Source organism: Aspergillus pseudodeflectus (assembly GCF_044049435.1).
Source record: "Aspergillus pseudodeflectus strain CBS 756.74 chromosome Unknown BJX68scaffold_21, whole genome shotgun sequence".
Taxonomy (NCBI): domain Eukaryota; kingdom Fungi; phylum Ascomycota; class Eurotiomycetes; order Eurotiales; family Aspergillaceae; genus Aspergillus; species Aspergillus pseudodeflectus.
In genome coordinates, this window is record NW_027263797.1 from 95908 (window position 1) to 121111 (window position 25204).

General features: G+C 52.8%; 11 protein-coding genes across 11 annotated transcripts; 7 read left to right on the plus strand and 4 right to left on the minus strand.

Annotated features, from left to right (window-relative positions):
• Positions 1-1996: 1996 nt before the first annotated feature.
• Positions 1997-2276, plus strand: BJX68DRAFT_266770 (uncharacterized protein; the record flags this gene model as incomplete). Its single annotated transcript, XM_071045610.1, has 2 exons — positions 1997-2025; positions 2078-2276. The coding sequence occupies 2 exons, from the start codon at positions 1997-1999 to the stop codon at positions 2274-2276; spliced, it is 228 nt and encodes a 75-aa protein (XP_070899058.1).
• A 126-nt stretch (positions 2277-2402) lies between these two features.
• Positions 2403-4021, minus strand: BJX68DRAFT_92028 (alpha/beta hydrolase). The gene is made up of 2 exons (XM_071050012.1): positions 3429-4021; positions 2403-3355 (listed from the first exon to the last, which is right to left on the minus strand). The coding sequence occupies exons 1-2, from the start codon at positions 3827-3829 to the stop codon at positions 2530-2532; spliced, it is 1227 nt and encodes a 408-aa protein (XP_070899059.1). The 5' UTR covers positions 3830-4021; the 3' UTR covers positions 2403-2529.
• A 170-nt stretch (positions 4022-4191) lies between these two features.
• On the minus strand, positions 4192-5844 carry BJX68DRAFT_237145 (uncharacterized protein). The gene has a single exon (XM_071040136.1). The coding sequence runs from the start codon at positions 4737-4739 to the stop codon at positions 4434-4436; it is 306 nt and encodes a 101-aa protein (XP_070899060.1). The 5' UTR covers positions 4740-5844; the 3' UTR covers positions 4192-4433.
• Positions 5845-5876: 32 nt separating this feature from the next.
• On the plus strand, positions 5877-7778 carry BJX68DRAFT_237146 (glycoside hydrolase family 7 protein). The gene is made up of 3 exons (XM_071040137.1): positions 5877-6269; positions 6318-6701; positions 6758-7778. The coding sequence occupies exons 1-3, from the start codon at positions 6054-6056 to the stop codon at positions 7526-7528; spliced, it is 1371 nt and encodes a 456-aa protein (XP_070899061.1). The 5' UTR covers positions 5877-6053; the 3' UTR covers positions 7529-7778.
• Positions 7779-8032: 254 nt separating this feature from the next.
• Positions 8033-9706, plus strand: BJX68DRAFT_92042 (WD40 repeat domain-containing protein). The gene is made up of 2 exons (XM_071050013.1): positions 8033-8470; positions 8568-9706. The coding sequence occupies exons 1-2, from the start codon at positions 8082-8084 to the stop codon at positions 9448-9450; spliced, it is 1272 nt and encodes a 423-aa protein (XP_070899062.1). The 5' UTR covers positions 8033-8081; the 3' UTR covers positions 9451-9706.
• A 330-nt stretch (positions 9707-10036) lies between these two features.
• Positions 10037-13170, plus strand: BJX68DRAFT_255242 (uncharacterized protein; the record flags this gene model as incomplete). Its single annotated transcript, XM_071043011.1, has 3 exons — positions 10037-10562; positions 10621-11142; positions 11405-13170. The coding sequence occupies 3 exons, from the start codon at positions 10037-10039 to the stop codon at positions 13168-13170; spliced, it is 2814 nt and encodes a 937-aa protein (XP_070899063.1).
• A 219-nt stretch (positions 13171-13389) lies between these two features.
• BJX68DRAFT_92057 (uncharacterized protein) lies at positions 13390-16478 on the plus strand. Its single transcript, XM_071050014.1, has one exon. It carries the CDS (start codon positions 13802-13804, stop codon positions 16430-16432), a length of 2631 nt encoding a protein of 876 aa, XP_070899064.1. The 5' UTR covers positions 13390-13801; the 3' UTR covers positions 16433-16478.
• A 404-nt stretch (positions 16479-16882) lies between these two features.
• On the plus strand, positions 16883-18057 carry BJX68DRAFT_237152 (NudC domain-containing protein). Its single transcript, XM_071040138.1, has 3 exons — positions 16883-17412; positions 17521-17842; positions 17913-18057. Exons 1-3 carry the CDS (start codon positions 17170-17172, stop codon positions 17942-17944), a joined length of 597 nt encoding a protein of 198 aa, XP_070899065.1. The 5' UTR covers positions 16883-17169; the 3' UTR covers positions 17945-18057.
• A 68-nt stretch (positions 18058-18125) lies between these two features.
• On the plus strand, positions 18126-20091 carry BJX68DRAFT_92104 (Zn(II)2Cys6 transcription factor). The gene is made up of 2 exons (XM_071050016.1): positions 18126-18729; positions 18783-20091. Exons 1-2 carry the CDS (start codon positions 18220-18222, stop codon positions 19734-19736), a joined length of 1464 nt encoding a protein of 487 aa, XP_070899066.1. The 5' UTR covers positions 18126-18219; the 3' UTR covers positions 19737-20091.
• Positions 20092-21524, minus strand: BJX68DRAFT_92089 (uncharacterized protein). Its single transcript, XM_071050015.1, has one exon. It carries the CDS (start codon positions 21326-21328, stop codon positions 20447-20449), a length of 882 nt encoding a protein of 293 aa, XP_070899067.1. The 5' UTR covers positions 21329-21524; the 3' UTR covers positions 20092-20446.
• Positions 21525-21633: 109 nt separating this feature from the next.
• On the minus strand, positions 21634-25102 carry erg4 (c-24(28) sterol reductase; the record flags this gene model as incomplete). Its single annotated transcript, XM_071043012.1, has 7 exons — positions 21634-21788; positions 21860-21971; positions 22071-22474; positions 22561-22644; positions 23342-23563; positions 23617-23948; positions 23994-25102. 7 exons carry the CDS (start codon positions 25100-25102, stop codon positions 21634-21636), a joined length of 2418 nt encoding a protein of 805 aa, XP_070899068.1.
• Between the last annotated feature and the right edge of the window lie 102 nt (positions 25103-25204).

Here is a 25204-nt window from a genome sequence, read left to right on the forward strand (position 1 = left end):
ACACAGGGGAGAGAATGAGGCTTGTTCTTCATCCGGCAAGCAGGAACGAAGCGAGCCGATCGACTTGTCAGCGACTGCGCTTCTCCGCTGCGAAGCAGGCGTTTGCTCCCACCAGTTCAGGGTGAAGAGACGGTGAAGAAAGAAGTGGAGAGCCGATGTTGACCGGGCAAACTATCCGTCGTCGGTTCTGGGCAAGAGAGAAAGGCAAGTGTAATAATCAATCCTAATAGAAATACGAATTTATCGGAGGGGTTATCGTGGGGAGGAGAAAAATTCGAGTGGAAAAAGCAATTGAGAGGGGAAAAGCAAAAAAAATGTTGGCAGGACCACCTGCCGCTCTGAGCAGGAACCTGCATCACTTTCTCTCCTTCAAACACGTTGCTATACAGAGATGGATCAAGGTTGACAGCGCAAGTTACAGCGCAAACAGAGCGCATTTTAGGTCCGGCAATGGCGGTATCCTCGATCAAAAACCTTGCTCTGAAGACTGGAGAGTTAGAAGGTATCAATGCTCATGCAATATTGCCCTTTTTTTCTCCCGAATCTAGGCGAATAGACAAACTGCATCGACCTCTGTTGCTCTGAGTAGGGGAATAATACCAGATTTGGGTAGAGACTGGTAATAATCGAACGACACCACGATCCACAAGACCACAAGAGCGTGGGAGGCACTACTGACGAATGTTCGTCATCTCTCCATCACCCAGATTAGTGGTCGGGCAGTGCAAGAACCCTTGTGAAGGTCGAATTTGAGGGAGATCGTCCACGTTCATCCGCTATGCCACATCGATTTAGTACTCGGCCGATCTGGAAAAACGGTGGTAGCCCTGATCCTTACTCCCTTGGGCAAAAAGGTTGTGCTCGCGCAATCAAACGGTCCAACAGGATGACCCCCAATGCCGATGACATATTGCGTGCGAATTGCGGCTCGTGTGAGTCTAGACTTGAGACATTGTCCCCCTTCACCTTACGCGAATGCCCGAAGTTTCAGCCACTGTGCCTGCCAAGGAGGTGTTCGAAGTAGTGGTAGCATATCCCATGACCGTTCATTGTTGGCTAGCAAGTGCCGCGCACTCCAAGCACTTTCCCAGGCAGGTCCAGCTGTCCTGCAATCTATTGGCCCAATGACTCCCCAAAGTGTATACCGAGAGAATGGATCTGGTGGCTCTCGGCTCACGCGCCCGACATGCGCCATCAAGGGTTCCCCAGAACGTCCATTCCGGACTTGTCATTCGTCAAGAGAGCCAGCCAGGGCTTCTTCGTCTCATTGCTAGGCTTTCTAGTCCCCCCAACCGCGACAGACTTCACACTCTTTGCGGACTAGGGGCCTGTCTGTCGAACCTTATAGCCCTGCCAGATGGGGGCTAATTATTACCGAATGAACCTACCGCCGTTCCCAAGATTCGCGCGGTAACCAAAATTCAAGTCCAATCTTCGCAGTGGACGGTTCTTCCTGGGGCCACCTGATCTCGATCGAAGTCTGTTTTCCAGGGAAAAATCCGGTTGAAGAATCAAAAATCGCTTTTCAAAGACGTTGGGAGGTAAAGAGACACCTGAGTACCTGCCCAGAATCGCAGTGCAACTGAAGATCCCTATCTTGCGGCGTCATTCATAGTCTTCGTTGCTCCATTCCTTTCTTATTCTGGTGTGCTAATTTACCTGTTTTATTTTTACCTCATCTTTCTTTTCGTCCTTGAGCCCTTCCGTTCTTGTATGGGGCAGCAAGATCTGTGTTGTTGCTCAAAGGTCCACTTCTCCTTGTGACACGGTTTCTAGATTCGATCATCAGTCTGGGCACCAGGATCATAACCACGCTCCTCACGTATATAAGGCAGAGGATCCTTCGAGGGGAGAGAGATACTCACCAGCACCCAAGAAGCCCATCACCAACATCCATCAGGACAAAGCCTCTCTGTCTCTCTGAACAACATCTCTCTATTGCCACACCGGCCGATTCGATACAACCTATACATCAGTCACTGAATCATCAATCACAATGTCTTCCAACGGCCAAGACGGATCTCAGTACGTTTCCCCAATTCTTACATCAACATGCAGGCACTAACAAGTATTTCAGAATGACCAACGGAACCGACAACAACCTCAGTGAAGGCAACCTCAACAACGTCCCGGATGAGAGTGGCGTCGACCGCTACTCTCAGTCGTCCTCGTCGGACTCACCGTACTATGCTCATGCAGGCATGGGAGACCGTTCAGACCACATGAACCAACTATCAAGCCAGTTGGATGCATCAGACGAGCTATTGAAGAACTGACGACGCCAATTTGACTTCGAAGATAAAGCACAAAGCGCAGCGGGTAAAGGACTTCAGCAATTCTATAAGGACGAAAAATCTCCTATGTACATGGTCTATCGGCGAAAGCATTGTGAAGATGCAATTAGGGTCTGAGATTTCAAAGGTGTTTGCAAGGGTGCATGTTATGGGTCTAAAAGGAAGGAAAAGAAGGATTCAAAAAGGCAATGGGAAACAAAGAGTGTATATATAGAAATAAGCAAATCAATGCATTCTAAGACAATGTTTCAACAATAATTTGGGAAACCTCGTTGTATTTGGTGCTGGGAAACTCGTGACCAGCAGAAAAGTACCTGAATGCAACGCCGCTTCCGAGGGCAGCAGTAGCATCATCGAGCAGTTCATGATGAATGATAATAGGGTCAGTCTTGCCGCACATGATGACAACCTTGTCACTAGAAAGGCCTTTCGATTCTTGCTGCTCTGGGGAAATCTTTTGCTGCTCGGATAGGTATACTCCTAGGCGCTCCCAGGCTGCGCGTTGCCGTTGAGCTAGAATTGGACCATACCGCATACTGGAAACAAAGGCGTGAACGAACCCAGTATGTGCGTTCACCTGCCACTGAACCGCATTGGGGACAGTGACATGGGGGTGCGAGCGGGATAGTCTTTGAGCTTCAGCTCCCACTGCCGAAGGTAGCTCCTCGGCAGCCACATCGCTGGCATGGAGCTTTTTAGAGCTTTGCGGTACTTTGGGAGTAGAAAGGGGACCTGCACGCAAACGTCTGCCAGACAGGAATTTCAACACCCGAGTTGGTAGGCCGCCTGAATAAAGAAGTCGGGTGCTGAAGCTGATATGCGAGTCTCGTATCAAACCCGCTGGCGCAAGAAGGATGAGAGCCGACAAGAGCTGTGGAAAGAACGATGCGAAAGCTGCAGCTATACCGCCACCAAGGGAGTAACCGACGAGGCAGAATTTGCCAGACCCGGCCCCTGTCCATGAAATCGGAGAAGAGCTCAAAGCCATGAAGATCTGAGTCGCAAATAGACGGTCATCCTGAGGAAGATCCGGAGGACAATCAGAATAACCTCTTCCAAATCTAGCAGAAGCGCTCATTAGCAAGCCCTACAATATAGGAGCGCATAAAATCAGCGGAGCTATATGGGACCTACAGATCGAACAACATCACTCGACAGCCCTGATCCACTAAGGCATGGGCGAGTCCACCCAGTGAAATGCACGGGGTGGTAATGCCATGCACAAGCAAAACCTTGCGGCCTTCCTCTGGACCCCATTCGTAGACGCGCATTGAGCCGTAGGGAGTCTGTACATCTCTTGCCCCTGGAAGTGCGTCAAGTGGCAGAGGGTGGTCCTTGTCGCTTGGGGCTGACCGCACAGAAGCTAGCGGTGAATGATAGACTCCGCCTTCTCGGGGTTCGTCGGACAGAATAGCACGTAGAAAAAGGCCTACGCTAAGGGATACCCCTGCTGTCGCTAGCAGTGTAAGTTGAGTGGGATGATTTGTTAGAGACGCCGAGAGGGCCTCGACGGTCTGGCTGTACCAGTGAGCCATGGCTGTGATTTCAGGCTAATAGCGTGCCCGTCAAAAACTGGCTCCGTTGCTACTTCCTTCCTGGACAATTGGAATGACCTGGGTACACGTTTGATGTGCGAAGGCACGAAAAGTTGCTTGTCCAGGTAAGAGTCACCAACAGCGGAAGGTTGAGGAAGGAGTGAGAGAAGGAATGACAAAATGGGGGACGGGTGCGCGTGTCTTCGGCACATCACAGATAAGCCAGAGGCTGCCTTGAAGGTAAGGCAGCCGAGGCTCATTCTTGCGCTAACCGTCCAAAGTTAGTACATTTTTTGGTCAGGTGACCATGAGCAGTGGTTGTTTGTCTGACCACCTTCGAGACTCTAGAGTAATACTTCCTGAATTATTCATGGGCGCAGTTGTTTCTCCAAGTCTCCAGGCCTAAGGCCGCAGAAGCCTGGTTATGATCGGACCCATGTTTTGCGGGGAATGGCGCCTCTTAGTAACCGTGACTTAAAAATGTTGGCTTCGTCCAAGGCATTCGCAACCTCTTTTGTCTCCATGAAAAGCGGACGTTACCTCCGTGTTGGAGTTTGAAGGATGTTTTGAATTGGAAGAGTGTCGTGGCATGATTCCGGCTAAATCAGGAAGAAATTCGATACGAGTTTGAAGCGCCGTGTCGAGAGCAAGAATTCATCACGGTGCTGGGAGCGGCCGGACATTGTACAGAAGTACATGAGGAAATGATCGGCAAGGCCGGGGTATGTGCAGCCACCAGCACTCCCCTCATCGCAGCCGACATCACTTTACGTCCTGCTCTTCTGAGTTTCTGAGTGGCTTCAAGAATCGTTCCCCTGTTGAGCTTGATCCCTGTACGAACCCTACTCCGGAGCAGTACTTGGCTATCTACCCCCGCCACAAGGCCGATGCTGCCGAAACCACCACGCATGCCAATATTCTTGTTCGAGGTCAAGGAAATGCCAAATGCGCTGTCGATATGCTTGTTGGGAGGAATTGCCCCGTGAGACTTGTGTCTGCGGACCACACTTGAAACCAAAAGAGAAGAAAAGCGACACGCGAAACGCCGTCTTTCCTCTGACCATCCATAATTTCCTTCGAAGCCTTGAGAACAGGCTGCAATTGATGGGATTCCAACCCCGCACCCCGGAGATCGGCAGGGTGAAGAAGTGCCCCTGGAATCCTGAAATCCTGGACAATTAATTAATCTCCATCAAAACAGTCGACGCTTCAGAGTTGGCGGACGCCCAATCCACGCCACATCTGCCACACCTTATGCTGGGGCTTGACATCTGACGTCGCCTGCAGGCGAGTTTCTCTGTCTCCCCCGGAATGGTCAAGGATCCCCACCCCCGCTTCCTCACGGACAGTCTCCTTCGGGCTCAATACGGTGTCTCCGGAGAAATTCTGGCTTCGCATATGCGCCGGCTGCACGAAGTGGATACAATAATATCAACCAGAGGTCTATATTGAAGCTCAATCAGTTACAGCCGACAGCGCCACAGCGGCAGTCTACATATTAGCGCGCTCATTCTGGTTGACTACTGAGGCGTTCCTGAATGGCTGCACGCGCGCTTTGTCGGGTTTGACCGTGATTCCTACTGAAGGCAGTTGAAGGCTCCCATAATGTTGTAGGCATGGAGGATAGGCAGCTGGATCTGGTATTGAACATATTGCTCGTCTAGTTTCTCGTCTTTTTAGACTCGCTATAGAGAGGAACTGGGGGCGAGTGACAGCCTCCAACTACCCCTGCAAGATTCAACCACATACTCGGATGAGATCGACAAACTGCTTTCCCCATGCCATCCTCCGCTTGACGGATTTCGCTCGGAGCTCTCTCCGTCAATTCATGATATTGGATGTGACCCAGACCAATTACATTCTGTGATAGACAATACTCCACATCTTCGATGGAGCCGGATCTCACTTCTCTCCTTACCCGACGGGATTTGAACAGCTGCGTACGCAGTATGGAGTTTTTCCCGGCCTCCTGAAGCAGCCTTGCTATGCTATCTCTCTGAAACAGTGAACATAACGGCACCGCGGTCCGTACCACCGCTATGATGATACGGAGGTTGCATGGAATCCTCCCAAAATGGATATGCACGCGACTTGAATAGTGGCCTAGTCTGTGACAGCAAGGTATAAAGGAAGTTGTGTGCCCCGTCCTCAGGTCTGATCTTCAACTCTGCCGGACAGACCACCATCCCAAACCAGCAAAAACAAGTTCACCATCTCGAACAAAATGTATCAACGCGCTCTTCTCTTCTCCACCCTTTGGTCAGCGGCTCGGGCCCAGCAGGCAGGTACCCTGCAGGAAGAAGTTCACCCTGCGTTGACCTGGCAAAGGTGCGAAGCAAGTGGCACGTGTACTGAAGTCTCAGGATCCGTGGTGCTTGACTCGAACTGGCGCTGGACTCACTCTGTTGAGGGTTCCACCAACTGCTACACTGGCAACACGGTAAGTCTTTAGCCTCCGCTGTGTCGAACCAACTAAGCCGAATGACAGTGGGATTCAACCCTCTGCCCGGACCCCGAGTCTTGCGCTACAAACTGTGCGGTCGACGGTGCTGACTATGAGGGAACCTACGGTATCACAGCCTCTGGTGATGCGCTTACCCTCAAGTTTGTCACTGGAGCAAACGTTGGCTCTCGTGTCTACCTTATGGAGGATGATGAGACCTATCAGACTTTCGACCTCATTGGCAACGAATTCACCTTTGACGTCGATGTCTCTAACCTCCCATGTGGCTTGAACGGCGCCCTGTACTTCACCTCCATGGACGCTGATGGTGGCTTGAGCAAGTACGAGGGTAACTCGGCTGGTGCCAAGTATGGAACAGGTTACTGTGACTCTCAATGTCCTCGTGACATCAAGTTCATCAACGGATTGGTATGCATATTTTTATGGCACTCATGCAACGGAAAACAGTTACTAACGCTTGATAGGGCAATGTTGACGGCTGGTCTGGATCCGAGAGTGACCCGAACTCGGGTGTTGGTAACCTTGGTACCTGCTGCCCGGAACTGGACATCTGGGAGGCCAACAGCATTTCAACCGCTTACACCCCTCACCCTTGTGATGACATTGAGCAAACCATGTGCGAGGGCGATGCCTGTGGTGGCACTTACTCCGATGACCGCTATGGCGGTACTTGTGACCCTGATGGCTGCGACTTCAACTCCTACCGCATGGGCAACACTAGCTTCTACGGTCCTGGCGGCATCGTCGACACTGCCTCCCCCGTGACAGTCGTGACCCAGTTCCTCGGCGATGGCGGTGCCCTCTCCGAGATCAAGCGCTTCTACGTCCAGGATGGTGTGGTCATCGCCAACTCTGCCTCCAACATTGACGGCGTTGAGGGCAACTCGATCACTTCTGAATTCTGCACTGCCCAGAAGGCCGCCTTCGGTGACGAGGACATCTTTACGCAGCACGGCGGCCTCAGCAAGATGGGTGATGCCATGTCCGCCATGGTTCTTATTCTCAGTATCTGGGATGACCACTACGCCAGCATGATGTGGCTCGACAGCTCTTTCCCCGTTGACGCTGACCCAAGCGAGCCTGGTATTGCCCGCGGTACCTGCGAGCACGGCGCTGGTGACCCAGATGTTGTCGAGTCCGAGTCTCCCGATGCCAGCGTTACTTTCTCCAACATCAAGTTCGGCCCCATTGGCTCAACCTTTGACTCTGCTGGCACTGCTGCTCGCCGCTTCTAAGCGAGTTAACCTTGTTCTCAAATTTTTCACTGGTCATTTGTTGCTTATTGCCAACCATGCCAACCACAAGCATTAGGTCCAGGTGATACAAATCGCTCCCACAAAACCTGTATATAGTGGATATAGATCCTTTCGAGGAGTGCTTGCCGCTTTTTCTATTTCCTTCTTGTCTATATATGCCCATTACCATGTCGAGGTACCCCTCCACTGGCTTTTTTCCCTTCGTGACATTTTCCTCTTTTTGTCCTGTACTTAGTTCAATCATACAAAATCGAGTTTGCCAATATGCAGAAAATCTCTCCAAAACTAACTGAAAGGTGCCAGCCCAGTGAGGTATAACTTTTCTCGCTAACAATTTTCTGAAGAATCCAAGCGCATGAAAACCGGGGAACATTCACAGAACAACGCTTGACCCAATCAGATCGCGGATCATCCTCGGCCCGCCCCACTCAGGAAATAAATTGAGCTCCGAAGCTCTCGAGTCTTCCGCAAGGCTCTCGCCCATTGAACTCTAGCCAATTTCTCAGAACACTTTCTAACACGAAAGGGCGCAATGTTCGACACAGTCTGCACCCTCCCGCTCCCCGCGGACCTCTTCGCCCAGGCAATCCACCCCTCCGAGCCCGTAATCTCCGTCGGGTTATCAACCGGGCACGTCCAGACATTCCGGCTCCCCAGCGAAGAGGGCGAGGGCGAGGAGGACAGCGACAATGACGAATCGGCGTCCAAGACATCGGTGGCCTCATCGGCAAGGAGTAATGGGCGCGGACACATAGACACGGTTTGGCAAACGAGGAGGCATAAGGGAAGCTGTCGGACACTGACGTTTGGGGTCGATGGGGAGGTGTTATACTCGGCGGGCACGGATGGCATTGTCAAGGCTGCGAGCGCGGAGACGGGCAAGGTGGTCAATAAGATTATGATTCCGGCAACGAAGAAAGGGTGAGTTTCTTTGACTAGCTCACACGTTTGTTGCCTCGAGCAATTGAGATGGTAGTTTGTGGCCAATTGTTCTGGTGCTGATGGAATTTACTTATAGGCTTGATGACGCGCCAACTGTTGTTCATGCGCTTTCGCCTCAGACCCTCCTCCTCGCTACGGACTCGAGTAGACTACATCTCTATGATCTGCGCGTCCCGTACTCAAAAGTCACGGCTCGTCCTGAGCAAACGCATCGCCCTCACGATGACTATATCTCCTCCCTCACGCCGCTTCCGCCGTCCGATACGAGTACCTCCGGGTTTAGCAAGCAATGGGTGACTACGGGTGGAACAACGCTGGCAGTGACGGATCTCCGACGGGGAGTGCTCGTGCGCAGTGAGAACCAGGAAGAGGAGCTGATCAGCTCTACATTCATTGGCGGTTTGTCGTCTGGCGGTACAAGCCGTGGTGAGAAGGTCGTTGTTGGTGGTACAAATGGTGTCCTGACCCTCTGGGAGCGTGGTGCGTGGGATGACCAAGATGAGCGCATCTATGTTGAACGCGGGGAGGGTGGTGTGGAGTCCCTGGAGACCCTTACTGTTGTCCCTGACGAGCTGGGCAAGGGTAAAATGATTGCCGTTGGTCTCGGGAGTGGGCGCGTGAAGTTTGTCAAGATGGGCCCGAACAAGGTCGTCTCGGAGCTTATGCACGATGAGACTGAGGGCGTGATTGGGCTAGGCTTCGACGTCGAGGGACGCATGGTTAGTGGTGGTGGTCAGGTGGTCAAGGTATGGCACGAGACGGCCGAGTCAATAGGAAGTTATGGGGAGTTTTCCGGCGACAAGCGCATGTACGGGGCTAGCGATGACAGTGACGATGACGATTCAGATAACGAGAACCGCAAGCCTCAGAGCGATAATTCGCAGAGGAAACGCAAGAAGCAGAAGGGCAAGGACCGGGGCAAGGAGCGGGAGGTGATGGCGTTTGCTGATCTGGATTGATTGGGCTGTGCATTGAGCGATACCCTGTTGATGCAAAAAAATAGAGCAACTTGAAATGTTTTCAACTTGAATGCTGGAAATATTCCGCCCCCAGGACCGCGACTCTGATATCGCGGGTGGGGGATTTCCGGCGCGACGATCGCTCCACGACAGGAGTAGTATATGTTGTATGTACTCACAAGCGACAACAGTCGACCAACTCTCTGAACGGAATCTTCACTAGCTTTTGAGAGGAGGGCCCTGGACAGATCATGACAATCAAGCGAATAGGATTGATTGGTTATTCCTTCGTGACTGAACGCTTGACGGAATTACGGATATGGCTTATCCGCCAGTACTAAGACTGCCCCGCAACCCCCCAAGACCCCCCGAGACCCCCCGAGACCCACGGCAAAGGATTTGCCGAATCTCATGGATGAACATTCCAGCTTCATGACGTTCCAAAGCTCCCGGTGGGGTGTGGGGAGGATGGATTATTTATGATGCTCAAGCTTCGACATTTCTATATCAATTAGCGGCTCCCCTCCTCCACCCGCCCTCTCCCCTCTTCTAGTAGTCTTTCAGAACTCGTCCAAATTACCCCGCAATGGACGCCTTCGAGTACAACGCGAACCCCGGCCGAGTCGTCTTCGGCAGCGGCACTCTCCAGAAACTCCCCGACGAGATCGCCCGTCTGGACAAGAAGGCTCCCTTGATCCTGTCTACACCACAGCAAGTCAGCCATGCCGAGCGCGTCAAGGAAGTCCTAGGGGGCCATGTCGCTGGTATCTTCACAGAAGCTACTATGCACACTCCTACCCACATCACGGATAAGGCTGTCGAGTATGCGAAGGCGCAGAACGCTGATCTGGTTGTTTCAATCGGTGGTGGAAGCACTATTGGGCTGGGAAAGGCGATCAGTATCCGCACTGGTCTCTACCACATCTGCATCCCGACTACGTACGCTGGCAGTGAGATGACTCCGATCCTGGGCGAGACTGCCGATGGATTGAAGAAGACTCGCTCCGATCCGAAGATTCTCCCTGGGACTGTCATCTACGATGTTGACCTTACCATGACCCTGCCGTCTGCTATGAGCGCGACGAGCGGTGTGAATGCGATTGCTCACGCGGGTGCGTTGTCTTCCCTCTGCTTTGGTTGGATTGGCTGCTAACGGGTTTGTCCATTCAGTCGAGGCACTCTACGCCCGCAACACCAACCCCGTCATCAACCTGATGGCCCTCGAGGGTACGCGCGCGCTGGCCTCCGCACTCCCCGACATCGTCGAGAATCCCTCCTCACAATCCGCGCGCTCGCTAGCACTGTACGGCGCATGGCTTTGCGGAACCTGCCTCGGAAGCGTGGGCATGTCTATTCACCACAAGCTCTGCCATACCCTTGGCGGCAGCTTCAATCTTCCCCATGCGGAAACTCACACGGCTGTCTTGCCGCACGCAATCTCATACAACGCGCCCAATATCCCGGAGGCGATGAAGAAGCTGGCGGAAGTGCTCCCGGAGAGCAACGGAGATGCAATCCACGGATTAAACGTCTTGCTCGAGAAATTGAAGGTCAAGCGTGGTGTCAAGGACTTTGGTATGAAGGAGGAGGATATCGACAAGGCGGCTGATATCGCTGTTGGCAACCCTTACTGGAATCCAAGAGAGATCCAGCGGGAACCGATTCGCGAGTTGATTCGGCGAGTATGGGCCGGTGAGCCGGCGAAAGCTAATCTGTAGTGTATATAAAAACTATAAATTTCAACCTTGATTTCCCATCATTATTGGCCCTCGCATTCAAAATCCCCGTCGGACGCTTCAAAATAGCCCCTCATTTATTGGCCTGCGGATGGCGGGGTGAGGTGGGGAGATTGCATTTCGCCCACGAAAAAAAATTTATCCCACAACATACCCCTCCTCACGAACGCTTCGAAGGAGTCCCGCCCAAAGTACGGGTTCTACGGTCCAAATGGCAGAGCTAGAAGCCGCCCCTGTTTTATCCACTCCAGACGACCGCATCCTCGAAGCCACCGAGCCCGTCGTACCGGACACTAACCGCGCCCTCTCGGAAGAGGAACTCGCCATCACCTATGACATCGAACGCACGCTAAAAGAAATCCGCCAGGCGCGGTACAAGCGGATCGCTCTACAATTTCCAGATGAAATGCTCCCCGATGCTCCGCGGGTGTTCCAGCTACTGAGTCGGGGCTTGGAGGCGCGGGATGTTGTTGAGGATAGCGGCGCTTCGGGTCACAAAGATGAGATTAATGGCGATAGGACAGGGGGAGACGGTTTAGCGGATTCGGTGTCCCGGCTTGAAGTCCGGGATGCTGAAGTGGCGCCGAAACTTTATATCCTCGCTGATACTTCCTACGGGACGTGCTGTGTTGATGAAGTCGCTGCGGAGCATGTAGATGCGGACGTTGTTGTGCACTACGGACGGTCATGTTTGTCGCCGACTGCCAGACTTCCAGTGATCTATGTCTTCACTCGCAAGTCTTTGCCTCTTGATCCACTCGTCAAGGCGTTCAAGGAAACTTACGAACCGAGTGCAAAGGTGATCCTCGCCGCGGATGTCGCCTACTCAGAGCATGTCGCCGAAGTATATTCTCGCCTGGTTGCAGAAGGGTACACCAACCTGTTCTCCACAGAATTGGTACACGATCCGTCGTCTGTCATTCCTAACCGCACCGTACCAGACTCGGTGAAGGAGACTCCAGCGTCGCTGTCCGACTGGCAGCTTTTCCACATCTCCGAGCCGCCAACTGCGCTACTCCTTACGCTGGCGTCCCGTGTCGCGGCAATTCACATCTATCCCACTGACGGGCCGGCTGGCGCGGACGTCAAGCCTCTACCCGCCTCAACTTCGGCGTTGTTACGGCGCCGCTACGCGATCTTGACACGGCTGAGTACAGTGCCTATTTTTGGAATTTTGGTAAACACGCTTAGCGTAAAGAACTACCTCCATATCGTGGAGCACGTCAAAGAGAAGATCGCAGCGGCAGGCAAGAAGAGTTACCTGTTTGTGGTTGGCAAGCTTAACGCTGCCAAGGTAGCCAACTTCAGTGAGATCGGTGGCTGGGTGGTTATTGGCTGTTGGGAGAGTTCTCTGGTGGACAGCAAGGATTTCTGGAAACCGGTCATCACTCCGTTTGAGCTGGAGTTTGCACTTAAGGGGGACGACGAGCGGATCTGGACGGGCGCCTGGCAGAGTGATTTCCAGAGCGTGCTTGACCAGCCACCACCAACTTCGGAGTCTCAAGGGGATGGCGAGGAGGAGGAAAACACAAACGGCGCAACCTCGACAGGGGACCAGGTAAAGAACGAGGAGGACGAAATGTCGGAGCCCGAGTCTGCACCACCCGAGTTTGACTTGCGGACCGGTCGGTACGTTTCCCACACGCGTCCGATGCGGGAATCCGCTTCCCGCGCATCCGCCCAGGGAGGTTCTGGCTCGCGAGGCGGCAGCGGTGCAATCTCTGCGGCTGATGGGCCGTCTGCAGCTCGAGCACTCGCTCGACGAGCCAAGGGCGACTTGGCTATGATCGGCGGCTCTTACTCGCCTGGAGCGGAATTCCTGCGGTCGCAACGGACGTGGACGGGCCTGGGGAGCGATTTCAATAGCGCAGCGAACAGCGTTCAATATGACGGCGAGGGGGCGGACGACAGCACACTGGTTGTGGAAGGGCGCAAGGGGATTGCAAGGGGATATACGGTGGGGGAATCAATAGATAGACACTAAATTGGGGCCCCTTTGAGCTAATTTAGGGCCTCATTCTTATCTCACATCTGAGATTTGGATCCGGGATGCCTCACGAGAGCGACTTGATGAACTGGATGCTTTAACATCTAGAGAAGCATGAGAGCCTTCGCAACAAATAGATGCCTTTAAATTAGTTTCCACTAAGATACAAGTCTAATAAACATTTTAGCCTGCCACATCATCATCATAAGTTCCTCTGTAAGAAGGAGAGAAAAGTCGATCAACACCCACTGCGTCCGCAGGTCACCTATCACATGATGGGCACTGCGCAAAGTCCAGGATTTTGTTCCTCATTCAACAGCCTTCTGAGTTGTCACTGAAGCGCCCCTCAGCCTCTTGCATCGCTGGCAGACCCGGTGTCGAGTTTTCCATCCCTTCGATGGCCTCCTTTTTCATGGTACTCGACTCCTAGGTTGTCAACAACCCCCCGCCTCTTCCTTCGTCCCGCCCTTTTCCCTGCGCCCTTATGATGCGCCGTGTGTCCCGCAACCTCCCATGTGTTCGCGATCTCGCGTTACCCTGTAATTAATCCCGTGATATCCGGAGAAAACGACAAAGAAGATAAGGAGCGAAACGAAAATAACCGAAAAGTGCTGTTGTTGCTGTTGCCATGGCTCTTGTTCGTGGTGCGCGCTCGCCCGGTGCGGAGAGCCGGGAGCGTGAGGAGACAGTGGAGGGGAGAATCAGAGAGGACGACAACGAGCGTCAACAGGAGCTGGACGAATTGACGGCAGACCAGGACTCGTTCGAGCTATCGGAACCACCTCTATCGACTTTTGAACGCCTCTTTACCACGCATGTCCCGATCCTCGAATCTCTGTTACTGCAGACGCCGACCGATGCCATACTCAAACTATCCCACACCTCCCGTCACCTACGATCCTTCCTCCGCTCATACCCAACAGCATGGAAACATTTATCATTCCGCTTGCTATACCCCTCTGGCACCCCGTCGCCGCTGCGGATCATTCTACCGGGGACGACAGAACCTAGGGTACCGCGACAGTCTCGACCATATGCTCTCGATCAGCTGTTGATGAATGTGGTGGTACCGTTCAGCCCGTGTTTGAAGAGCCTGGAGCTGGATAACACGGCTGTCTCTGGACAATTTCTCATATCTACCGTTCTGCACTCGCGGCGGGAAACGCTGGAACATCTCTCTGTTCGCGGATGCAAGAATGTCTCTCTGAAATACCATATCATCCCCTATCTGATGATGTACGGGTTGCAATACGATGTCAGCTTGGAGCGAAATATCGGTAGCTCACCGGCCACGAAACATCTCGCGCTGAAGAGTCTTTACACCTACAGATGCCGACACCATCGTCGACGGCCGTATCTTTCCTCTTCTCTCACGCGGAAAGATTCGGACTCGGAACCGACTCATGAACTTGTCAACCTCTGCCATAAACTTGGTATCTGGACAGACACTGCATGGTGCTCCACTCCAGCCGGAAGATGTTTCCGAAGAAGAGGCTATGTAACCATGCGCTCCCCACAGGGTTCTCCGGAAGTATGGGTGGTGTTTGATCGACTCTGGAGGTCAAAGAACTGGATTGGACCGATTGATTCGGCTAGTACTCGTCCTGTGCAGAAAGATGGTAAATTGTGGGAGCATGATGAAACTGGGTGTTACGGCGAAGCACTTGGAACCGGGGAGAAGAGAGATTTGGGGGAGGGCAAGTCAACGCCGGCGCATTTGCGTCAAAGCCACCGTCGGTTTGTTGAGAATATCCGCTGCGACAGTTGCTGCGAAGAGATTGGTGAGAGGTGTGAACAATGCAGTATCCTCATGCATTGCGTCGGGTGCCGAAAGACACTCTGCGCTAGCTGCGCCTACGAACGACCTTATCTCCACTCTCCACCACCCAAGTCCTCGGTAACGGGAGAATCAGCAGGGCCCTTCTGGTGGGCTCCGGGTGCAGCCACCTCTCCCTGTTTGATGCATGATCCTACAGCCGAAGACATCCAGGATGATACCGCAGTGCTGCCGCCCAATACCCCTACCTACCCCGCGCTGAGCTTTCACTGGTGCTGCATCGAGCCCATATTCTCTGGTGGCGGTGGCATTAGCATTGGTACACCTAATCGCGATGTTGACCAAGTTCGTGCCGCACCTCTTCCACGTGGCCAAGGATGGGAAGATCTCGAATACTCGGCCCAAGAGTGGAGCAAATCGTTTCCCAAGTATGCCTATGGCGACCCTCGGAAGCCAGACTACACCCTTGAAACCGGGCATATTGCCATGATGAAATGGTTGCTGGGTCCACCTGACCGCCAGCCTTCTGCGTGTCCTCGGAATCTGTGCAAAGACTGCTACGACACGCCTCAGTGGAAGGTACACTGCAAGCGCTGCTCCAAGCCGCTTTGCATTGAGCATGATTTGCGTGGACTCCGTCTACGGATTTGCGGGTATCGCGACCTCAACCTGGAGAAGCTGGCGATTCAGAACCAAGTCGTTGCAGCCGCGGCCGCACGATCGGCTATAGCAGGCGAGGCCGACGATACATCCTCAGCGGCCTATCAAAATGCGGCAGCTTCTGGCTTTGATCTTCCGTATAGAACCCACAGACTGATTGACTCCACAACGAGCAGTTTCACTGAAGATCATGGCGACGCTCATCCCCTCGGAAGCCCTAGCGCCGGCCCATCTCACCCTCCGCGCCGTCGCTCGCGCAGTATCTCAGTGTCAAATTCCAACCAATCTCGCTCCCGCTCCCCATCTTTCTACTCAGACTCGCCTCTTGAACACCAGGTCGCAAAGTGGCAAGGCTGCCAATCGTTCTTTTGTCCCACATATCGTGAGATTGGAGACCAACGAGAACGCTGCGCCACCGTCCTCCGCAAATGCTTTAGCTGCTCCGTCTACGTCTGCCAGGAATGCGTGACTGCACATCCGCCCTGCAAATGCTCATACTGCGAAATGAACTACCTCTGCCCGAACTGCGCAAAGCTGCGTGATCGGGACGGAACCTGCCGCCGTGCGGTGGAAGAAAGAGCGCTACACGAGGAGAAGATGAACCGGGACCTGCAGATGTTGCAACGGATGCTCGAGACAAAGTTCGCTAATGAAGTTGCAGAGTTTGCAGGGCAGTTTTTCGACACCGTTGAACAGTCTAGTCCAAACGCGACTCATCTTGAGGAAGCCGCCGAGCTTGAGCCCGAGCCTCAGTCTCAGACGCCTCAGCCCTCTGCCTCGGCCCAGCAGAACGATGTCAACGAGAGGCTACCTCATCCATAATCTCCTCGGCGGGAACGAGTGATTCTTGCAACGTATCCCGTTATGTCACTATGTGCCTACCTGCTTTCATCAAGCGTCGAATGTTTGAACTTTACATAAGATACCTGGCGTCGGTCGGTCGGTCGGCGAATTTCTTCTCTTCTCTACGTCGCTTTCTCGAGTCATTTAGTATTCTTTCGGCAGGGGTTTCGGGTATGTGTGGTGGGATGGTCGGAGCTGGAGATGGCATGGCATGATTCTGCTTGTATATTCCACCTCCATTTACTTTTTCCTGTATCTGTCTGGTCTTTGCAAGGCATCTATCGGCGCACTTCGTCTCATTTTTCTGCGTGTCCCATTTCATGTTAGTAGCGGTAGATAGCTGTATGTCGTCTACATATTGTTTGAGTAAGCCCGCACTGCACATCCAGGCCAGACAATGTGGCACAAGACAAAAACAAACAAAGTTACTATATTTTCACATTGCATTCTCGAGTCCAGCGTTTTAACAAATCTCAGCCCACTGTGATACAAGATCATGATGCATTCAGCTCAAAAGTTGCCAAACAATGGAACCTCTCAGAAGCTTCTTCCCACAGCTTAAGCTGCACAGCTACTAAGCTAAAGATCAACGACCGCCCCGCCTCTCCGCTCCAAAGCTCTTTTTTTTCCCCCATAATCATTGACCTTTCCTTCTCCTCTATCTACTTGCTCATTTAATACGAAGTTCCGCCCTCAAATTATACACAAAAGCAAAAATGTCCTCCACAGAAGCAGACCCAAACCCCGCCGACATCGCCGTGCGCGAGACCGAAGAAAAAGCCCGCAAGGCTGCCGAAGACGCCGAGCAGGCGAACCTCCCCTACAAATGGACACAGACGATCCGCGATGTTGACGTTACGATCCCTGTACCGGGAAACATCAAGGGTCGCGATCTGGATGTTGTTCTTACGAAGACGAAGATCAAGGTTGCGATTCGGGGGCAGGAGGCTTTTATTGAGGTACGCCGCGGGCACATCTTCCCTTACTTAACCTGTCATAGTTGCTGCTTAGGCAAGTCAAGAGGAAAAGACGAGAAAAGAGACTTACAAGACTGGAAATCCGTGTAGGGCGACCTAGCGCACCCGATCAAAGTCGACGAGTCCTCATGGACGCTCGAGACGACGTCGCATCCCCCCGGCAAGGAGGTCTCTGTGCACCTGGACAAAGTGAATCAGGTAGAATGGTGGGCGCATGTTGTAACAAGCGCGCCCAAGATCGACGTTAGCAAGATTACGCCGGAGAACTCGAAACTGAGTGATTTGGACGGCGAGACCCGGGCGATGGTCGAGAAGATGATGTATGACCAGCGGCAGAAGGAGATGGGTGGGCCGACGAGCGATGAGCAGCGGAAGATGGATATCTTGAAGAAGTTTCAGGCGGAGCATCCTGGTATGTATTTCTCTTCTTCCTTCGCCCTTGGTTTGGCGGGGTTTGTGCTGATGGAGGTGTTTTTACACAGAGATGGACTTTTCGAATGCGAAACTTGGTTAGATTGGCATGTTTTGGTTAATGAAGTCTACGATTTTTCTATCATCTTTTCCTCTGTAGGAAGCTGTATATTCGGCTCTCATTTTTGGCATGAACGTGATAAGGTGCAATATACTGTACGGAGTGTAAGGCTGAATGCGGAGCGCAATCTCTCCAAGTCTGACGTTGCAACTCCAACGACGATCACAAAGACCCAACACGAACACGATGCATTCCCCTCCCCCTATTATTCTCTCTTTTCTGCTGAACACTCTCACTAATATGGCACGCAAACCACCATGAACGGCCAAAACATCCCTTTCCGCGTCAAACTCCCACAAACGACAACGCAACACGTCTACCACCCCCGCCGCCCACATCGCAAGTCCCGCGAAGGCTGCGCAAAATGCAAACAGCGCCGCGTCAAGTGCGACGAAACCCGGCCGCGCTGCCAGAAATGCGAAAAGTTGAACCTCGAATGCACCTACGAGGTCATCCTACCTCCGGGATGTGGGAAACTGACGACGACGGGCAAGAAGCATGAACAAGCTCCCACGCAGGAGAGGCTCATTGCGCAGTTCCTGGAGCGGATTCCCGATGTTGGGCCTGATGCGACGGCGCATACGATGGCTGTGAAAGCGATCGCGACGCAGATTGATCACCTGCTTCAGCTCAAGCAGGGGAAGTTTGGCGAGTGCTTGAGCAATATAGATACTCTGCGACACTTCCAGGATACGATCACGCCGACGATTATTAGCAGGTCTGGGAAGGAAGTGATGCGGGGCAAGATGATTCGGTTGGCGTTGCAGGTATACCTCTCCAGGGTACGGAAGCAAACGGAAGACTGACAACTCGTGAATAGTCCCCCTACTTAATGCACAGCATAATCGCCGTCTCAATCGCACACCTCCGCCAAACCCTCCCCGCGTCCGACTCCTCCTTCGCAAGATACACCCTCCTAGAAACCCACCACTGGCAAAAGGCGATCCACCAATACAGCGCCGAACTACAATCCCCAATCTCGCCCTCAAACATGGACACCCTCTTCTCCGCCTGCCTCCTCATGACCGTCAACTCCTTCGCAATGGACACCTACAATCCGCGCGCCTCCTTCGTCTTCTCCGCGAACCCAGCAACATCTCTAAACTGGCTTTTCGTCCAATCGGGACTCCGCCACCTCCTCGGCCGCACGGCTCCTTGGCTCCGAAAAAGCATGTGGTGGGAAATGTTCATGGACTCGCGGGGCGATTCGTTCGAGGACATGCGCGCGGGACGCGAAGGACTCCATCCGCATCTCGCAGATCTCTGCGGGGTAACCGAGTTCTCGACAACGGAGAATAACCCCTACACGTGGCCGCTGCGGATGTTGACGCCACTCCTAAAGCTCGAGCTCTCTGTCAAGACGTTCCCCAAGATAACGACTTTCATGGGCCGGTTGTTGCCGGATTACTACGAGACCCTTGTCCGAAAGGAACCCCCGGCGCTGATTCTGCTCGCTTGGTGGCTTGCGCTCATGCTCGGTATAGATCTCTGGTGGGTGAATACGCGCGCGAGGTCTGAGTGTGCGGCTATCTGTATGTATCTGGAGGATAGCGCCGATCCGCTTGTGCTGCGGCTGTTGGAATTTCCGGCGCAAGCGTGTGGGTATTTGCTTCAGCGGAATGTTGAAGTGGGTCTGGATCTGGGATCTGTTGGATGGGAAAGTTCATTGTCGGGCTTTTCGCCGGAGTTTCTAGCCTTGGAAGAGGGGTGGGTGGACAGCAGCTTGGATCTCGACGTCTTTCCGACTACTGTGGAAAACCATCTTTCCGTATGAGTGGTCGCGGTTGGTATGGGCCTTGATTCAGAGATGCCACCACTCCCGTTAGCACATATACCCGACATACGAGAGATACGGTCTCCTAAGCCCACGTGTCTACTGCCCTCAACCGAAACTACCGAGACAAAATGCATCGGATCCGCTCGCTACATCGAAACAATCATATCATCATAAACACTGGAAGGTGGAGAGGTTATCCTAGTATTGGTGTTGATCTAGTACTACGGACTGAACTACATACTTCTATTACATTCCCATTTCCGACAACTCATCTTCAAGCCACTTCATAACGGCCTTTTCCATAGCATCCGGCCAACACTCCGTCAAGAACAAACACAACGGCAGTCCAAGGTCCCGATATTTGGCTACAAACCCGGAAACCATGCTGTTTACACAGCCATTCGAATGATGGAGGCGATCCTCACCCGGCAACCTTTTAAACCTATTGAGACGCGCAGATTCGCATGTGTGTGGAATGCTCAGACACGCAAAGGTGCAGGCGCGCAAGAAGACTGGAGCCAGCATCTGCTCGTGCTCTTCAGTGTCTGGTAGGGAAGCGGCTTTGAGAAGCATGGTTGCCAGCAAGGATACTTCTTTCGGCGAGCGAAGTCCAAGTATTGTCTCGTTTATAAGGACATTCATGGGAAGGCCCTCGCCACAAGGACAAGCGAGCAGGTCACGATGGTCTGTGTCTTTGAGTATTCGTCTCAGAATGTCGGACTCCATTTCCATTGGTTTAACCAAGTTGATCCAGTCGGCGCCAAACTGACGTGTCGTGGTTCCTTGATCGTCATTCCCGTACTCTCTATACCAGCTGGCCAATATCGAAGCGGAACACTCTCCAATTCGGTCGGCAATGTGATGCAGGGGCGTTTGGTTATACAAACCAAACGCGCGACTCTCAACCTTGCACCCTTCTTTTCATACCACGCGCACATTTCGAGGTAACTCTTGAGGCAATCAGACAAGGTCCCTGGATGGTATGTCCCATGGTAAATCTTTCCGGGCTTCGGTATCTTCAACACACTAATGGGCGAGTGGCCAAGGTTGTCGACCTGGTCCACTTCCGTGAATCCAGCCTGATGGAGCATCATTGCTGCCTCGCGGTTGCACTCGACCAGATAATACACGGACGTCCCACAGCTAGCCCACATCCAATCTGGGAAGTAGTATTCGAGCTCTGCCTCCTCGAGTTTCTTGTGCTGCTGCAACCTTTTCGCCACAACAATGGCCTGCCCGTCGAGCATGTGGTGTCTGGGGCGTATGCCGATCTTGTACAGATCACGTTGTGGAAGGAGTAGACGGCCCTTGTGCAAAATGTGCTTCCGCTGGCCTGCAAGAGTCGTCGCAATGGCACGAAACACTTTGGGCGTGTAATCGGTCGTTGCCGCCTTCTGAATAAGATCCCTGTCGAAGGGCCATTTCTTCCTCTGCACCAGTTCGGGTACGCGTTCCGGGTAGCGGACGAGTGCCTCCTTTAGGTCTTTTGGTCCATTGCCGCGAGGAATTGTCGAGATCGAGGAAGGGGGCCTGAAGGCTCGTCTCTCTTCTCTACGGGGTGACCTGCGGCCGTGATTCCTTCTTGTCATTCTCAAGCGGGCAGTCGTAAAGATAATAATGAGTGGGATATATGAAAGATAAAATGGCACCGGATTTGTAAAGGATAGGATTTGGTAGGGAAAGGAAAGGATTGTGGCGGAAACGTGCTGCTGAAAGTCTGTTGATATTTGACCTTCGGAGGAGCTGGACTCAGTTGGTTGCAACTTCCATTTCCAGAACTCACTTTGGTTCTTAGACCGACGTTCACTCTTTTTTTCTCTGGCTCAAAGACTTTGTGACTGTATTTATTGCCTATAGATGAATAGACTCACATGTTGCGGGTGTGGGCAAAACTTTAACAAACGTCTTCAATCTTCAGTTCCTTTCCATCGTGGTCTCCGAGATCCAGCTTGAGCGTCCGCCCAAACAGCTCCAGGAGCATCTCGAAACATACTTTCGAGATGGCTGGGTCATACCTTCCCTTGCTCAGCTCGTCGCGGATAAAGGCATCTGCTCATGTTAGCACCGCTGCTTTGCGTTTTGATACTGGCGTTAAAAAGAGAGAGAGACAGAGAACTTACGCTGCGCCCAAGCGACCTCATAAAAGCTGAACAGAACGCCCTTCTCGTGCAGCGTCTTGCGAATCAGGTCTCGCCCCTCTGGGGGAACATGCGTGTCGTTCTTCCCAAAGATCTGTTTACACCGCACCGCATTAGCCACACTCTGAACTCTCCTCAAATTTCCCACGCATCCCCGTCTTGAACTCAGGCAGCGAGAAGAAGGATAACGTACCATAGTGATCTCTCCCTTGATATCCCCCGCCCTCGCCAACGAATCATCATCCTTCCCCCTCCCCAACGTCCGACTATGAATATCCGTCGCGAAATAGCAAACCGTCGCATGAACCCTCTTATCCAAAGCACACCGGTACGCAAGGTGCCCACCAAGACACATCCCCGTCGCGCCAATCCGCCCAGTACATGTGGGCAGCGAGAGCAGGTAGTCGACGCTCAGCGACGCATCCTCGTCGTACGCGGAGAGCTTCTTGGCGACCTTCCACTCGTTGCCGCGGTCTGTGTCGGCGGCGTCGTACTTTAGGGCTTCGGGGCCGGTGAATTCGTGGTAGCTCGAGGGGGCGGCGACGATGTAGCCCTGGCCGGCGATTTGGCGCGCGAAGCGGGCGACTGGGCCGGTTACTGTGCGTCGAGGATAGTTGTTAGTTGCGTATTTTTGAGGGCGTTAGATGCGGGCAGCTCAAATGGAGTCAACGAAGGGATCATACCCTGGTAAATCTCACTGAACACAACGACACCTGGGAATCGCGCATTGGGGTAGTTCGGAATGGTGGGGTGGAAGACGTATATGCCTGCCCCGTGTCAGTATAGCGCAGCCAAATCGACATTGAAGACGTACGCATCGTGCCATTGCCATCGGCCGACGTGGCGACATCATGATGAAACTCCTTTACAAGCATTGTGAGGAATAGCGTTCAAATGATAGCAATCAATTGTGTACAGAGCAAACGAGAGCTTCTGGAGCTTGAACGCGGGGTGATTCAGATAAGAGCACATCACGTGATTAATATCTTTTGATTCCCTCCCACTTAGAAGAGGATTAGATAGTGATTGTGTAATGCATTATGCATGGTCTCAATGTAGATTATCGTAATTAGTTTCGGCTTTCGGCATTAGCCATCCAACAAACAGGCCAAGCTGTTTCTTCGTATCAAGGTAGAGCGGACAAAAAAAAGGAATGGAAAATAAAATAGGGGAGAATAAGGAAAAGCAAGAGAAGTAGAAAACAGGCGCGAAGCGAAGTGAAATGCATAAAATAGATACAAGAATGTTAAATGGTACACATTATGCGGTCCGAAGACCAGGGGGTTTGCGCGGGATCGCGCGGCAGGGGAAACTTTGTACGCGGGTCGGGTTGTTGTTGACTGGCGTGGCTAGTCCGGTCTACCGCGAGGGTCTGCAGGGCAGCATGCGTGGCTTAGAATACGTACTAGAGACGAAGTTAGTGTGTGGCTAATGAGATAGATGGCTTAGGGCTTCGATTGATGCTTACAGGAATGAAGAGGTACGGAACGCGCTTCTCGTACTCAATCCATGCTTCGCCGTACTTGTTCCGGCAGCGCTGAATATCGCGCAGGGCACGGTGAGAAATCATGCACGCAAAGAAGAGAGGATAGAACCATGGGAAGGGGCTGTTGAAACCAGTAATGAGACCCCAGTTCAGAGCGAAGTAGAGGTCGCAGGTGTAATGGATCTTGCGAGCCTTGCCGTCTGCGAGACGTTAGTATCTTGCTTGGTTCACTACGAGAGTCTGTGAAACCTACACCATCCGTCGACAAGGATCTTGGAGCCATCGGAGGCGGTAATCGTCTTGGGGTCCTTCAAGGTTTGCCAGGGGAGCTGGGGGAAGGCCTTGCGGAACACTCTCGTGCCGCGCTCTTGCTGGCGGTAGCGGTTCTTCTGGCTGTTCGTGGTATCCCAGACCCAGTAGACAAAGAGGTAGGCCACGTAGAGGAATCCGAGGACGTATTTGTTCCAGTGGTAAGTGGCAGGGTCGTGGTTGGCGAGGTAGATTGTGCAGTGGCAGTAGCTCAACGGCACACCAGCTAGGTTCCAGAAGATCAACATGAAGCCCCATTTTTCATAGTACATATCCCTAAGTTTGTTAGCAGAGTTTGATTGCTGGCCTGGAATAACTTACCAGGTGGAAACAATGCACTCTTCGCCCTTGGAGCAGGCATTGGCGTACAGGAAGTGCGCCATCAGGAGGAAGCCAACCTCTCCAGAGACGTATCCGTACACCTCGTACTGTCGGGCAGCCGTTCCCATGGTCACAAGAAGGAGAATGTACCAAGGAAGGCGGACTTCGAAGAACATCTTAAAGTCCAGAATCCCGAACATGCGCGGGTTGAGTTCGGCGCCCATGAAAAAGTCATAGATGGGATAGCCGGTCATACGGTGTTCCGCACCACGAGCCAATGCAGAAAAGTAGGCGATAAACGACACCAAGAAGCCAGACAGAATGGCGACGCTCATGAGGGAGCCAAATTCGTCAATGATCGTATATAGCTTGAAGAGACCGGTGAAGTGGAGCACACATGCCAAAGTGAGTGTTGTCCAGAAAGACCAGAGAGCAGAGCAATAGTATGGCAGCTGCTTTCCACCAAGGTGCGGCAAGGGACGGCCCATGACAGTGATACCAGGGAGAAGCAGGTAGCAGGCGCCTTCAAAGATGAAAAAGACCCAGTACATGGTCCAGGCCTTGAGGGTGGGGAATGCGCCCTCGTACACCAAGTGTCCCATATGCGCAAAGAATTCCGGCGTAGTCTGGCCTTCTGACGGACGAGGGAACTTGCCGTCGTAGTAGGTCGCGCCAATCCACATGTAGTACATCAGGAGCGGAAAGCCGATCATCATGGCGAGAACGCCAGGAGAGCCGCCAAACTCGTAATGGCCGCTGTAGTCGATTTTCGGATCCTTTCCCTTCACCCACCCGTCAATCACCCGTTCTTTCTCGTCGGCGTGCCCATTGCTGTGCCCGTTTGTGTGTCCGTTTGTATGCCCATTGGTGTGGCCATTCGTTGGAGCGGGCTTCAGATCATCATCCGATAGCTCCTCGGACTTGATTCTTGTCGAGCGCCTTCGAGTAGTCGATCTGGTTCGTCCCCTGCTCTCGGTTGCTGAATCCGATGGCTCTTCGGAGGGCGCGACGCTGCTGCGGGTTACTCGTCGGCCAGGTGTCTCAACGTAACCGGGGCGATCCATTTTCCTACGAGGCGAGAGAGTGGTCAGTAACGAATTGAAAGCCATGGGGATTTGTTAGGGAAAATTGGAGCATAGTTAGGGACCTTGATTGTCGCAAAAGCGCTGTCCCCTTAACAAACGGATTGGGCGACTTACTTGGGGGTTTTC

Excerpts from the sequence above, each read along its gene's own strand:
- BJX68DRAFT_92028 (XM_071050012.1), bottom strand. The coding sequence starts at position 3,829 with ATGGCTCACTGGTACAGCCAGACCGTCGAGGCCCTCTCGGCGTCTCTA. Across the intron at positions 3,356-3,428 it reads CGAGTGATGTTGTTCGATCT|ATTTGGAAGAGGTTATTCTG; the intron begins GTAGGTCCCATA and ends CGCTTCTGCTAG.
- BJX68DRAFT_237145 (XM_071040136.1), bottom strand. The coding sequence starts at position 4,739 with ATGCGTGGTGGTTTCGGCAGCATCGGCCTTGTGGCGGGGGTAGATAGC.
- BJX68DRAFT_237146 (XM_071040137.1), top strand. The coding sequence starts at position 6,054 with ATGTATCAACGCGCTCTTCTCTTCTCCACCCTTTGGTCAGCGGCTCGG. Across the intron at positions 6,270-6,317 it reads ACTGCTACACTGGCAACACG|TGGGATTCAACCCTCTGCCC; the intron begins GTAAGTCTTTAG and ends GCCGAATGACAG. Across the intron at positions 6,702-6,757 it reads TCAAGTTCATCAACGGATTG|GGCAATGTTGACGGCTGGTC; the intron begins GTATGCATATTT and ends AACGCTTGATAG.
- BJX68DRAFT_92042 (XM_071050013.1), top strand. The coding sequence starts at position 8,082 with ATGTTCGACACAGTCTGCACCCTCCCGCTCCCCGCGGACCTCTTCGCC. Across the intron at positions 8,471-8,567 it reads ATTCCGGCAACGAAGAAAGG|GCTTGATGACGCGCCAACTG; the intron begins GTGAGTTTCTTT and ends ATTTACTTATAG.
- BJX68DRAFT_92057 (XM_071050014.1), top strand. The coding sequence starts at position 13,802 with ATGGCTCTTGTTCGTGGTGCGCGCTCGCCCGGTGCGGAGAGCCGGGAG.
- BJX68DRAFT_237152 (XM_071040138.1), top strand. The coding sequence starts at position 17,170 with ATGTCCTCCACAGAAGCAGACCCAAACCCCGCCGACATCGCCGTGCGC. Across the intron at positions 17,413-17,520 it reads GGCAGGAGGCTTTTATTGAG|GGCGACCTAGCGCACCCGAT; the intron begins GTACGCCGCGGG and ends AAATCCGTGTAG. Across the intron at positions 17,843-17,912 it reads GTTTCAGGCGGAGCATCCTG|AGATGGACTTTTCGAATGCG; the intron begins GTATGTATTTCT and ends GTTTTTACACAG.
- BJX68DRAFT_92104 (XM_071050016.1), top strand. The coding sequence starts at position 18,220 with ATGAACGGCCAAAACATCCCTTTCCGCGTCAAACTCCCACAAACGACA. Across the intron at positions 18,730-18,782 it reads TGATTCGGTTGGCGTTGCAG|TCCCCCTACTTAATGCACAG; the intron begins GTATACCTCTCC and ends ACTCGTGAATAG.
- BJX68DRAFT_92089 (XM_071050015.1), bottom strand. The coding sequence starts at position 21,328 with ATGACAAGAAGGAATCACGGCCGCAGGTCACCCCGTAGAGAAGAGAGA.